General features: G+C 47.3%; 1 protein-coding gene across 2 annotated transcripts in view; it reads right to left on the bottom strand.

Moving 5' to 3' along the window:
- LRRK1 (leucine rich repeat kinase 1) overlaps positions 1–13,607 on the bottom strand; it is a 73,165-nt gene that overhangs the window by 3,982 nt on the left and 55,576 nt on the right. For both annotated transcript variants that reach the window (XM_015639352.1, XM_015639356.3), the window contains 8 exons: positions 12,332–12,498; positions 11,078–11,275; positions 10,147–10,424; positions 9,777–9,971; positions 8,855–9,006; positions 7,152–7,269; positions 5,840–5,956; positions 16–851 (listed from right to left, as the gene is read on the bottom strand). In XM_015639352.1, the coding sequence (XP_015494838.1) occupies positions 16–851; positions 5,840–5,956; positions 7,152–7,269; positions 8,855–9,006; positions 9,777–9,971; positions 10,147–10,424; positions 11,078–11,275; positions 12,332–12,498 (2,061 nt within the window). The remainder of the gene's footprint in view (positions 1–15; positions 852–5,839; positions 5,957–7,151; positions 7,270–8,854; positions 9,007–9,776; positions 9,972–10,146; positions 10,425–11,077; positions 11,276–12,331; positions 12,499–13,607) is intronic.

Below are 13,607 nucleotides of genomic sequence, written 5' to 3'. Positions count from 1 at the left end.
AAGTGACCCACTTACCTGGGGATCCAGATGAGGTCTTTTACGGGAAGAATCTTGACTGCTTGGAGATGTTCCGTGTTGTCACCCACAGGTGAAGCATCATGATCCAGGGAAGCCTTCAGCTCGTGGAATTTCTCAGACTCCCCAAAATCTGTGGAGAAGGGTGCACTGGAAGAGCTCATGGGCGAGCTGGGCAGGCTGGAGGGGCAGCGGGTTACTGCGCTGGGAGGCGAGGAGGAGTAGGAAGACACAGAGCAGTAATCTGTGAGCGAGTCCTGGTGGTTCAGGATCTGGGTGCCCACGTCCGGGCTGTACACAATGCTCATGTCCCCCAGAGGGTCGCTCTCCATCGCCCTGTGGCTGATGGGGGCTGTGGCTGGGATGGCAGCCGAGGGCTGCTGGATGGTGAACATGTCTCTGAGGGGGCTGCAGTCCCCGCAGAAGTAGCGTGCACAGAGCTGGTAGCTGGTGGCATGGTACATCACCAGGAAGTTGCTTTTATCATCCAGACACCAAACCACCTCCTCCCCGTGGCACTCGGAGTTGCAGGCGATGGATGTGATGAGGGAGGGCGGGCTGAAGGGCTCCAGCCTCCTGCTGATCTCCATGGAGGTGCAGTCGATGATGAGGATGCCGGGGCCGTTGCTGTACCACACCTCGGCCCCGCTGTTGGTGACCTCCATGGCCCTCACTGGGTACGGGTTCTGCCGCGGGTCATCGTCGGAGATGTTGAATTTGGACCTGTTTGCTGTGTGGGAGCACAGGTAGGAGCAGTTGTCCCCTGGCAGGCCCTGGGACACTGAAAACACGGCTACGAGTCCATCTGACAAGCCAGCCAGCACTACATATGAGTTCTGCAAGAAACAGAGAAAAGCTTCATGGAATTATAGAATGGTTGGGTTGGAAAGAACCTAAAATGATCATCTCATTCCATCCCTCTGCCATGGGCAGGGACATCTTCCACTAGACCAGGTTGCCCTTGAACACCTCCAGGGATAGGGAGTCCACAACCTCTCTGTGCCAGGACCTTACCACCCTCACAGAAAAGCATTTTTTCCTATTTCTTTACTTCTCTATAACAGAAGAGTTTTCAATCCCAGATGCTCTGCCTGCTTCTCACATTCTGCAAGAACACCAGTAACTTACCCCAAAACAGCGATAACAGCAGCATAAAACAAAGTCACTCCCTAGAAGCTGCTGCACAGCCACACTCCTTTCACCCAGTATTACCTCTCTCTTTACTGGCAAGGGCAGACCTGGCAGCCTGCCCTGAAGGTTAACAAATTCAAGCTGGAGTATGTTCAGAGACAGCCATCATGATCCTAAGGAATCCAGCTGTAGAAACCCGGCTCACTTCCAAAAAAGGAGTAAAGCTACTGCTATCAATGTAGGTAGGAGAACAATGGAAGAAATGTGGTAAAAATGGAAAGAGAGATATTGTCACAAACAAGAGCATCCAGTGATTGCTCCACATCCAGAGTCTGCTGCTCTGAGAGCACTGTACCTCCCAGGGATGAGCTCAGGGTCTGGGATCCCTGGCAGCTCAGACATCCCAGCTGAGGGCACAGAAGCAGCAGCAGCTCAGCAAAGCACCTGCCAAGTGCCACAAACAATTCTGCAGGTTGGTAGAAGCCTGTCCTTAAATGTACAGATGTGCTGGATGCAGCTCCAGCTCGGTGGCCACGCATCCCTTGTGTCCCAGTGGCAGGAGCGGCTGGGAAGGCCACGGCTCAGCGACTCCTCCAGCTCATCCCAGTGGGGCAAAATGCTGTTAAACAGACTGGGAAATTGCTCTCTTGGGAAAAAAAAACTTCCCATGACCTTGGGTCTCCACCAGAAACTCCCCCATCTGTGAAGCAGATAAAACAATACTTACCTCAAAGGCCTTTCTGTTTCCTCCCTGTGGAGCAATAAATTCTAAAAAAAAGACCATTTTACCCAGGTCTTTTTTCCTGCCTGGACTAAGCACAGCAAACCAAACAGAACCAGACAGAGCACGACAGAGCTGACACAACCTCACCCCTCTTAAGGTTCTCCACAGTGGAAAACCCTGCCTTTGGCATGCCCAAGGTGCCAGTGAGATGGGCTGAGGGCTCAGACTCACCCTTTGCTGGGAATGCAAAAATTAAATTAAGGCATCCCTGTGCCCTTCCAGGGGATCTCAATTCTGCCAAGCCTGGAGAATAGTTCCCAGGCTGTAAACCCACATTAAAATCAGTATCTTGACTTGCCCCAGCTATTGAGGGGCAGGTATTGCAGGGTAAGTGTTATTTAATTGAGAGCTCTGCTTGCAAGGCTCATTGAGAGTCCTGGACAAAGAGACACTCTCTGCACACCAAGTATGAGTAAAACCACGAGAGCACTGAGCCCCTATGACTAATCCAAATCACAGCAGAATTTTACTGTAATGGGAAAAACTAGGAAAGCAAGTGGAAAGTTGTGAAATGGGGCTTGGACTAACTCAGTCCAGTCCCAATTCTCTAACCACTAATTAAAAGAAACCCCAACGACCTGCAGTGCTCAGTGCCATGTCCCTGCTGCCATGTGGATCTGGTGCAAAGGCTCCTGGAAGTGGCTTTGCCAAGGAGTTGCATCAGTAGGTTGGATCATGGCACAATGCTTTGCACAAGCTGGGTTTTGGGTTACTTTTTCTTTGGAAGGGAGTTCAATTATTTAAAACTGAATAAGACAAAGCAGAACAGCCCACATTTCTCTGGTAAAAAATGGTCCAACTTTTTCAGTCTGAAGAACCCCGCACAAGAGGCATTTCTTACTAGAAATGGAAAAATTAAATTGAGATGGGAACATCAGATATTAACTGTAATATGGGCATGTCAACTTGAACTGCTCCCAGCATGACACAGGACACGATTAAAATCTTCAGAAATTATAATTTTGTCTCATTTGATTTGATAACATGGAATTATCCAAGCACAGTCTTCACAAAAAATTATTTTGAATTCCTTGATTAGTCTCAGCTACTACAGGATAGAATCCCTATTCCCTTTTGGGTTCCACAGGCCAAATTTTGTTGGCACTGAGCAGTGAGCACTATAACCAGGCAGAGGTGGGTCAGGGTGTTACCTCCTGGTGTTACCAGTAATGCCAGTGCCAAATCCTGGCTTGTCTGGGATGGAAAAACAGTGGAAGCAAATTTGGAAGATACTTTTTCCATTGGGGCATTTATTCCTCTCTGTCTTGGCTATCAGGACCTGTTTCTGTCCAGCCACTGTTATCTCTCAGAGAGATAAGAAACAGGGAGTAGGAATTCAAATGCTGAGAAATGCCCTCACCCTGCCATCCCTCACATGACTGAGGTGAAGGAGTGACCAATTCTCCAGAAGAGCATGTCAAAAACCACCTCCTCACAGATGCCATTGACTTGCCAGATTTCATCCAGTGCCTGTGAGGCAAAACTCCCCTGATCAGGGTATTCCAGCAGTGACCAAAGGCAGGCAGGGCTGCAGCCTCCAGAAACCTTAAGTAACTTTCTCAGAATTCATTTTCAACATTTGGGCTCCACGAAGAGCCAACAAAAACACCCAGCAACAAAACTGCATTTGAAGGCCCTGTGCTGCCAGCAGCCCCGCCGTGCCAGGAGGAAGGCCCCGAGCGGGGCCGTGCCGGGCTGTGATGTGCGGGGATGAGCCGGCTCCAGACGTCCTGTCCTGCTGCCAGCACATCAGGAGAAATGGCAAAAAATGCCACACCAGGGCCTGGTCACCTCCTCCTCTCATCCCCACAGGGTCTGGCAGTGCTGGCTGCAGCCTTTAAATGCAGCTTTTGTTTCCATGTGTTCCAGGTTTCTTTGCGAGGCCAAAGATTTGCACCCATTCACGTTTCCCTCTCCCTCCACATCTCTTCGTAAGAAAGTTACAAACCAAGGCAGAATGTGTCTTAGTTTGCCCTTTTTAACCTGCTCATTTGCTAATTTGTTTTCTTTTTTCTTCTGGAAATTGTGTTGTTTACCAAAAGAATCATCCTGGTGACAAAAAGCATGCAACAAAAAGCTTAAATTGTACAAGACTTTTCCTTGGCGGGTGAGTTTCAGATTCTGGGCCCCTCTCGCTTGCTTTCAAATTTCCATGATGCTTCCTTTGGATGAGAAACCAAGTTTTGGAAACTATTTCTTTTGGATCAGCCTTCCCAAGGCAGTCGTAAAGAATTCCCCTTCCCAGCAACATCCCTCGGCAATTCTCTGACTAAAAGTTACCTCACATCTCACCAGCTAAAGGCTTTCTTCCCAGGGAAATGCAATTCTCTTCTCCACTGGACAGCAATGACTGTGATAACTCTGATAGAGCTTGCTGGCCAGGCAGTGAGTGTGACAAGTGTAAGCTTTCCACATAGGTTTTTTGGAAGAACTGGCTGGTTTAATTCTTGCCAGCCTGGTCTGCACATCCCCAGACTGCTGCTCTGGCCATTTCACTGCCAAACTCATTCATAGAAAGGAGAGAGGAAAAAGTAAGTCCAATAAACTAAGAAGGAGTGAGCTGAAGGGAGGTGGATTTCTGGAAGGTTGGGTAGGGTCGGGGGAGGAAGGGAGGTGTCTAGACTCAATATTGCTATTGTAGAGCCTGGCATTATTTATGACATTTTCTAGGCAAGCCACAAACTGGAAATAGAAACCAGGAGACATAAAGCCACTTGTAACCCCTGAGGAATGGCTTTGCAAGCTGTGTGACAGTGGAAAAGCTGAAAGCAAAAGACTCCTTCGACTGTCCTGGATGGAACCTCAGGCAGCATGAAAAAGAAATTTGCCCTACACATCAGAAATGAAACTCCACAGCTGACAAACGCTGCAGGTCTGGGAGCCAAGGAAAGCCAACAGATGCAGAGAAATCCAGCCCTGTGCCAACTTCACATCGATGCCCTACTTTAGTGCTTCATACACCATGTTTGGAAGCGCAGCAGCACACCTTACACAAACCATCTGCCTCAGACCCAGTCCAAGCAGCCATCCCAGCAGACGAGCCAGAAATGGACAAAGGCTCAGGACAGGCCCGGTATAAACCAGCAGCTCTGAGAGCTGCCCCGTGCTGAGCTCTCAGACACATCCCAGTCTGCTGGCATTTGCAAAGACTACACAGCTACCAGTAATGTTGGAACATAATTACATGTTTTCACTTGAGGTGGCTGTAAGCAAACCGGAGGTAATTTAGCTCAAAAACAGTTTTTATACATCTCCCAAGACTTGCCCGCAATAGGCACTCAGGTCAGATTTCTCCTGCCAGAAATGGGATGCTGGCAATTCCAGGGCTAGGCAGATAACATATAACTTGTTTTAATGCCCATAAGAGTAATTATTCATGTTACCCATAAGAGCATCCCCCAAAACAGCTGTATTATCTAAGTGTTCTCATTCAAAATCAAAGCAGGAGTGTGGCTGGGCCTAGATAACATTTAAGGATGACTGTGCACACAAATGACAGCACAGCCCAGGAAAACAGTGGGCACAAGAGGCCACATGTACCCACCTCCTGCATTAGCACTTAACAAATCTCTATTCTAATTATTGCTTCATGTCTTCTCTACTTTGCTTGATCAACCTAAACCTTGTGTTCCAGTGAAGTGGAAACGCAGCTGGAAAACTTCCCTGCCGAGGAATTTGATCTGTTTTGACTATTTTCCCAGCAGGCTTGGAAGTGCCAGCTTCAATGCCCTGACCAAGGTTCTTGCCCACCCCTCTGTCCTCTGGCAGGGCAGAAAGACCTGGAAACCTTCTCTCTGCAGTGCCAAAATGTTCCTGGCCATTCCAAAGTCCTTTAGCACCAGCTGAGTGTGGCAGCTTGGCTCAGCAGCAGTCTCACTTGTGCCCCTTTTCCTTTGGGTTGTTCCTTACCCTTTTGACAAGAGGCATCACTAGGAAGCAGCTCACAGTGGCAGGAGTGTCTAAACCCTTCAGTGGAGTCTTTAGGGGACACATGCCCTGCAATCCATACACAGAGATCTTCTGGTCCTGTGAAAGAGCACATAAAGTTCTATAAATGCAATACACTTCCCTGCTTTTCATATCTTGATATCTGATCAAGAGCTAATTGGTTCCAAAACTGGATTTTATTTGTATTTTTTGATATCCAAAGTGTGAATTTCTGTTCTCCATGGAGAGCCTTTGGCGTGTGTGTAGAAAGCACGTGTTGCATTACCCAGAATGGGCAGTGGACAATATATGCATTATCTAAAAGTCACCAAAAATCACCAGTGCAGGGGTTTTATCACCATATCCAAAAGCAGCATCTGACAACCCTGAATGCAAAAATCCCAAACAACTGAAGCAGGTTGTATGTTATTTTGCATTAATCTGTCCATTCAAGGGACATTATATTTTATGTGGAATTACTCCTGCCCCACACCTCCTAAATCTACTAGATTCACTAAAAGCACCCAGTTTGGGAACCAGCAACAATTTGAGTTTTACCTCTATTTGAGAACACAAAAAGTCAAAATATCTTATTTTCTTATGGGGAGAAAAAAATTTCTATACTCACAGCCTCCATGCCAGGGTAGAGTGAAATAGCCAACACAAATTATTTACTCAGTGAGCATGGCCTTTTTTCCCCCCCACTCTAAAACACTGAACTTCAGGTACATTTAATTTTTTTGTCTGTTTTTCCTTTGTTTTGTGTGAAATGATTGTGTCAGAACTGGCTTATACTTAACAGCCACCTTTTTGATGGGTGGGCAGGGGCTCTGGGGAATAAATCAGCCACAGTCTCTGGCTCTTATCTTTTTAGCTGCAATTTTCCACAGCAAACACAAAACTTGGGTACCCATTTCCCACCAACATTCAATTCCCTCGGGCCTTTTTCAAAACTCCACCCTTAAATGCATGTTTTCTGTCCCTGCCTCCCTTTATCACCCACAGATAAGGACATTTCCCAGATGAACCCCTGGGTACAGATTGCTCCAACCCAGAGTTTCCCCTCGGAAAGCCGAGGTTCCCACGATCGCTCTGGGCTCTGGGAGGCACAGTCTGGATCTGTGTGTCAGGTAGAAACAAAACACCTGGAGACAGCAGATGCAAAGTCACACTGCTCATCTGAGACACCCTTTGTCTCGCACACTTTTGGCTTTACTAATTTAACAGGCTCTTTCTCTTCGTTTGTGCCTCCCCTAACGAGGCCCCTCTTGAGGGGGGCACAGGCAATGCTCACCTCCGTGGCTGCCCACAGGGCATTCTGAAATTTGAGTTGGCAGCACAGCTTCATTCCTGGGCAGCTCATCCTCTGCACTTCCATGACTCCTTTCTCCAGGTTCACCACCGTGTAGTTCCTGAAAGGAGCAAGCAACAATTTCATACAGCCAACATTCCTCCTGCATGGGGCCGAGGGACTTGGGGCACTTGTGGCCAAGCCACAACACATCTGCCCAGATGTGGATGATGCTGCAAGGATCTACACCCCTCCAAACTGTAAATCCCTCATTGGAAAGGAAAAGAAAGATGTGTCACAGCTCTTCCTCAGGGGCAGATGTGCAATTGCTTCTGTTCTGCTTCTTCTTCTGAAGATTTACACTCAGTCCTCTGACTTTGCACAGGGTTAGGAGGACATATGTGGTCTGTTCCTGTAACTGAGCTGTGAGACAAACAGCTCCAGCTGAACAGCAGTAATTAATAGCTGGGAAGTCTCAGCCCATCTTGCCCATTAGGTTCTCAAGGGAATATCTGCTCTCCAAGTTCACTGCCTAGCTATTATCTGGCTTCATTATTATTCCACTACATAAATAGAGGAGCATGATTCTACAGAGCAAAGATCTGTAACCTAATAAAACTATTTATAAATATGACTAATTAATAGTTTTTTGTAGCTAAAAGGATTTTGTTTGTTTGGGGAAGTTTATTGGGTTTGGATGTTTGAACAATAACTGGATATTCACAAGCACATCTGTGAGTCCCAGATGTTTTACCAACTGTGGCACAAGCAATTACACATCCTGAAATCTGTCACATGTGAGTAACTTGCTATTCAGCAGTCTCCAGCAAGTGGATTGTCCAGTCAGGAAGCAGATTCACTGAGATATATTGCTGTGAATATTTGGACATCATCCATGTATTCAAAATACATCTGGGAGTGCCATGTGCTTCACCAGTTCAGCAGGAAAAGTTACACTGCCTGCACTGAACAACTGACCAGGGACCACAAATGGCAAAGCAAATAGTTCAGCAACAAATCTAGTGCTTTTCCCATTAGCTTAATGGTTACAAATAATGAACACATTAATATAAAATTCAGATCAGTTTGTGAATGTTTCCAAATAAGACTGAGGCTATAAAAATCAGCAGCATCCATAAAAATGAACCTAACTAGCCGCAGGTCACATGTGGCTGAGTGAAATGCCATCATCTCAGTCACAATTTAATAACATTTTAAGCACATGCCTTCAGTCCAGAGCACATTTTACTGGCAGTGCACACTTGGATGCACACACAGCTCCAGGCATGTGGTTAACTCCCAATGATTGCAATAGGATTTAAGCATGTGCTTAATTGCTTTGCAGAAGAGAGATAGAACTGCAGCCTCAATTAGGAAAGGTTTAGTGTTAAATGGCCTCATTAGGAAAGGCAGAACACGTCTGTTCTCATGTGCAAATGCTTCATCCTGTGTGTGTGAATCATTACACTGCCCTAATCTTCTCCTCATATTAACTGAAGCAGAGTTAAGCTCATTAAATATCCTTTATAAAGCAACCACTGTTCCCAATTAAAAGAGTTTGGGAAAACAGTGTTCACCGTACTCTTGGCGTTCATCCAAGTTCACTTTCACCTTCTTTACCTCCCTCCCAGAGCCAGAATAGAAGATACTGAAGGATTTTTTACTTAAAAAGAAGAAAAAGGAATTGCTAATATGAGCCTTCTCACCTGGTGTCCTCCTTCCCATCCCAGAACACCACCGTGTACTCCTGCCCCGGGGAGCAGAAGAAGGAAGATTGCTTCCCACAGGGCAGCAGGTACATAAACGTGGCAAAGGTTGGATCTTTCATCTGCCCAACCACGGAGATGGCCAGGGGACGCTGACGGGGAAGGAAAAGAGAAAGACACATCACACAAGATGAAATAGGAGAACCATAATAAACAGGAGGTTCAACAAGGCCAAGCACAAGGTCCTGCCCCTGGATCAGAGCAATCCCAAGCACCAGCACAGGCTGGCTGTCCCTGGAACTGGATTATATTTAAGGTTCCTTCTAACCCAAACCATTTTCAGATTCTGTGATTATTTATTAAAGCTTGGAGCTTGGTCTGTCATTCTCTTACACATTTTACTGATTCCTTTCTTCAGGTTTACCAATTTTGGAAGCTGACTCATTGCATCACAGTGTGTAGACGTTTGAGAGCCAGGCTGACCTTTGTTTGAAGGACAGCAGCTCTAAAACACCAATTGAAATTAATAAAGAATGTAATGCAGCATAATCCTTTTCTTGCACTTTGAAGCTTTTTCTTCCTCACACCTCCTTTTATAATCTTGGGGATTTTGAACTCTTCGTAGTTGCACTCACAGCACGACACTGGAGCTGTTTCTAGAAATTATGGGTAATGTCTTGCCCTGGTGAGATCAGCAGCCTAACTGCCATCGACATCAAGGGACCTTCAAGTCAGATGTCTAAGACCACAAATCTGTCATCATTTCATTCATAAAACTCTCATTTAAGTCAACAGAAGTTTTGGGCCAAATCAGCAGGAGGGGTAAACAGGCAATGGAGCAGCTGAGCCGCACCAGGAGCAAGCTCAGCCCTCCTGCACGAAGAGGACAGCCAGGTCAGAGAACAGGAGTGTGGCCTCATACCTTTTCTGGCTTAGTGTCCCAACACTCCATCATGAGTGCCTGCATCCTGTAGAGCTGCACCTCCTCGGGCTGCCCGAGGACAGGACGGATCCCTTTGGACAGTTTCTTTGCAATTTGGAGCTGGTGGTGTCCCAGCACAGGCCGCTGCCCAGACAGCAGCTCGTACAGGACCATCCCATAGGAGAACATGTCCACCTAGAGCCAGAAACAGGGAAAATCAGGGCAAGGCTCCATTGATGGGTGGAGAGGAGAGCAAGGAAGGCCACAGTGGGAGCACCATCCCCACACACAGATAAGGGAATTGAGCCATGGGATGGTGCTAGCCCCCCACTGCCATCACAGGGCTGCCTCACAGACTCTCCCCAGTCACCTTCTCGTCGTAGACGATGCGGGGCCGGATCTCGGGGGCCTGGTAGCCCGGCGTGCCCTCCACACCCAGCGCGCCCTCGTGGAACGACTGCCGGGAGATGCCGTAGTCCGAGAGCTTGATGTTGATGTGCTCCCTGATGTCCAGGGACCACACCAAAATGTTGTCTGACTTGAGGTCGCAGAAGATGATGTTCTTCTTGTGCAGGTAGGCCAGGCCTGTGGCGATCTGGTAGGCTATTTTGTGTGTCAGCATGTGTCCCAGCGGCACAAAGGAGGACCCTGGCACAAAGGAACAGCTCGTCTCCAGCTCCTGTAATTGCCATAACTGCTTCTTCTTCCCCCTCTCTCCTTTTTAACTCCAGAGCAATAACTGACAACATTTTGAAACATGACTCAATGCCACCATTTGAAATGACACTGTTTATGTTACTATATGTGTCTGACAGTCCTATTAGTTTCTTTTTTTAAAGCCTTTCACTTCTAGGCTGCTAAATTTTCTGGTGGAAATTAGTGTTTGACTGAAAGTTGACACAAAGCCAAGGTGCCAAGAGGGTCAGATGGCCTCAACTTATCTTGGAATTAGTGTTGTTCATTTGACAATGACAGCAATACAGATAATTATGAGATAATTTAGAGTACCAGACATCCATCTGCAGGGGGAAAAACACAGCACCATCCATGTAGCACTGAAGACAGATGCACTCCCTATTAATTTGCAGAGAAATTGAAAATCCAGGTCTCCAATGTAGTTTTGAGAATCCTGTGCATCAATTTTTACTAGGTTCCCAAAAGCACAATATAAGAACAATTCCATCCCTCCCACTTCCCTTAGTCTGCAAAAAAGAAAATCCCCTCCAGCAAATCAAGGAGTAATTTAAACACCACTGACCATTTGTCACTGGGACAGGAGTGGAGGGAGAGGCTGGTGTTACCTTTGGAGTTCTCAGACAGGACGGTGGTGAGGCTGCCCAGCGGGGCCAGCTCCAGGGCGAAGCAGAGCGGGTGGATGCTGATGCCGATGAGGGACACGATGCAGGGGTGCTGCAGGGAGTGCAGCATGCTGGCTTCCTGACGGAACTCCGAGAAGTTCTTCATGGCATCCATGGCCCGCAGGTGCTTCAGCATGGTATCTGCCAAGACACACAACCCCCTTGTCACTGTCCAGCTCAGGAAATGAGTCACAAACTCCTTGGGAGGTGATCACTGAGCAAGGGCTACAGGAACAAGGCAGCTGGTGGGATTATGTCAACAGCAAGGCTTTAAGTTGAATCCTTATGCTGATGCACGAGCCACTAAGAGACACTGGCTGTAAGCAGGATATATCTGGTGCCTCAGGAAGCCAGAGCTCCCTTGGTCCTTAAACAGCAGGCTCAGGTGTGTCTGGCACATGCTGTTCTCACATATCCCCTGTATGACTTTGGAAAACTCGTGCTGTGCTTCTCCCAGCAGGGACTCTGTGTAGATGGCACACTGCAGACCCTTTGCTGCACAGCTTCCCAGTTCCTACAGTTTCCCAGCTTCCCTGCCAGAAGAGAGACCCATCACAGTAATGGTCCTGCTGCCACAGCCCAGCACAGGCTGCTCGGCTCTTCCCGAAGGTTATTTGTCATTGGGACAGCAGCTGGCCTCCTCCACAGCTCAGGGATTCACCACATCCTCCCCTGACAAAAACTAGGAATGTGAGGCACTTTTCCCTTTCCTCTGTCCATGGACTGAGGCTCTGCTGGAAACTTGGGCTCCACAGGAGAGCCCATCCCTGCCTGGAGAAGCTGGTGGGCTCAGAAGGATTCCCAGTTTGATTTCTCCAGCTGCTGGCACAGAGGGGGTAAAACACTACTTCAGAGGTGGAGACCTCAGTGCAAACCCAACAAACTCACACTTCTCATGGCCAAATAGCATGGGAACAGGAGTTGAAATCTCACCTCGCATCCCAATCAAGGGCTCTGCCTTGGCACCCTACAAATCCAACCTCTGATGTGCAGGACAGAAGCCTCCTGCAGTGCTAGTGACCTTCATCACTGCAAGTGCTCATGAAGAACTCTCAGATGCATCCTCCTCCTCCACTGAGACCCATCTATTTCCATGCTTTGTTTAATCAGGTGCCATCAGCACTTTGCAAACTCTTTGGTCTTGGGATCCTAGATTGCAGAGTCCCAGATTCCTGACACCAAATCTATGCACTGTACCTGCAGCTGAAGTGGGAGAACCTTTGCATTTTTTAATCTGAAATCTCTTCACAGCCACTGGTTTTCCTTGGTATCGTGCCCGATATATAACAGTTCCACTTCCACCCTGGCCAAGAACGTTGTTTTCATTTTCACTGCATTCCAGTTTGCTATTTTCCAGGAACAGTCTGCCAAACAGAAATTGGGGGTTTTTAATTAAAGTTTCAAAGACATTGTAAATTCACATTTTTTATGTGATTTCCATTTTCACAAATGCCTAATTTTCACAAATTGCCTTATCTACCAAGAGGACTGGGTCACCTAAACTACCTTGCTCATTTCAGTGCACTCCATGCTGGCTCACGTTGTACAACAGATTTCTGACAGAAAAAAGTGATTTGAGCAGAGAAGCACAAAAGGCTTTTTACTAATTTATCCCACAAGAATCAAACAGATCTGGAAAGCACATAAGCTCCTTTTTCCAAGCAGATGACACAGGTACTGATTCTTGCACTATTTATCTATATTAAAGATTTTTTTTTTTTATTGCTTCATTTACCTCCTGTTCCTCATTTTTCCACCGAGGCAGGACAGGATGTTTATGAACAGCTCCACACTCTGAAACCTGATTATTCAAATCAGCTTAGTGTTCCCAGGCTGCAATTCATCATTTCCCCACTCTCCCAGAGACTACTTTTACAGCTGTTCACACTTCAAACATCTCCACTCGCCTCGCACCCGCCAAATAAATCTGCAGGAGATAACAGTGTGAGGAGGCTGGTGTGACAAGCTGATGGGATGTTTGGCCAGAAAAATGACCCCAACAAAGCAACAGAGGCCAGTGAGAGCACAGAGAGCTCTGAGAGCAGCCAACACGACAGTCTGGTCTAGAAGTCTCGTGATTCTGCACTGGGCACTCAAAGGTCTGAGAGAGCAGGAGCCGAAGGGGACATTGCTCTCCTGTCCTGCCTGCTCTCAGTCTCCTGCTCTGCACACTGAGTAATAAGGGGTGTAAGACTGAGCCCATCTGGGATTGCAGTTAAGCAGCTTAAAGATTTGGCAGTGCTGCAATGGGTAGGGAAGAGCTCCTTCAGCTGTTCAGGGCTGCCACACACCCAACACATCCAGCAGCCCTCAGCCAAGGAGCCCCAGCTCAGTGTGAGTCCTGTGGTGTCCATAAACTCACTCACCTACAAGCCCTTACAAAATTAAGGCCATTTCAGTGCCAATCTTGTGATGCAGCAGCACTTCCTTTTTGTTTTGCCACATTAAAAATCTCCTTTTGTGGGTATCCCAG

Source organism: Parus major, chromosome 10, assembly GCF_001522545.3.
Source record: "Parus major isolate Abel chromosome 10, Parus_major1.1, whole genome shotgun sequence".
NCBI classification, from domain to species: Eukaryota; Metazoa; Chordata; class Aves; order Passeriformes; family Paridae; genus Parus; species Parus major.
Note: the sequence above shows the minus strand (reverse complement) of the source record. Positions and strands in the feature narration are given on the sequence as shown.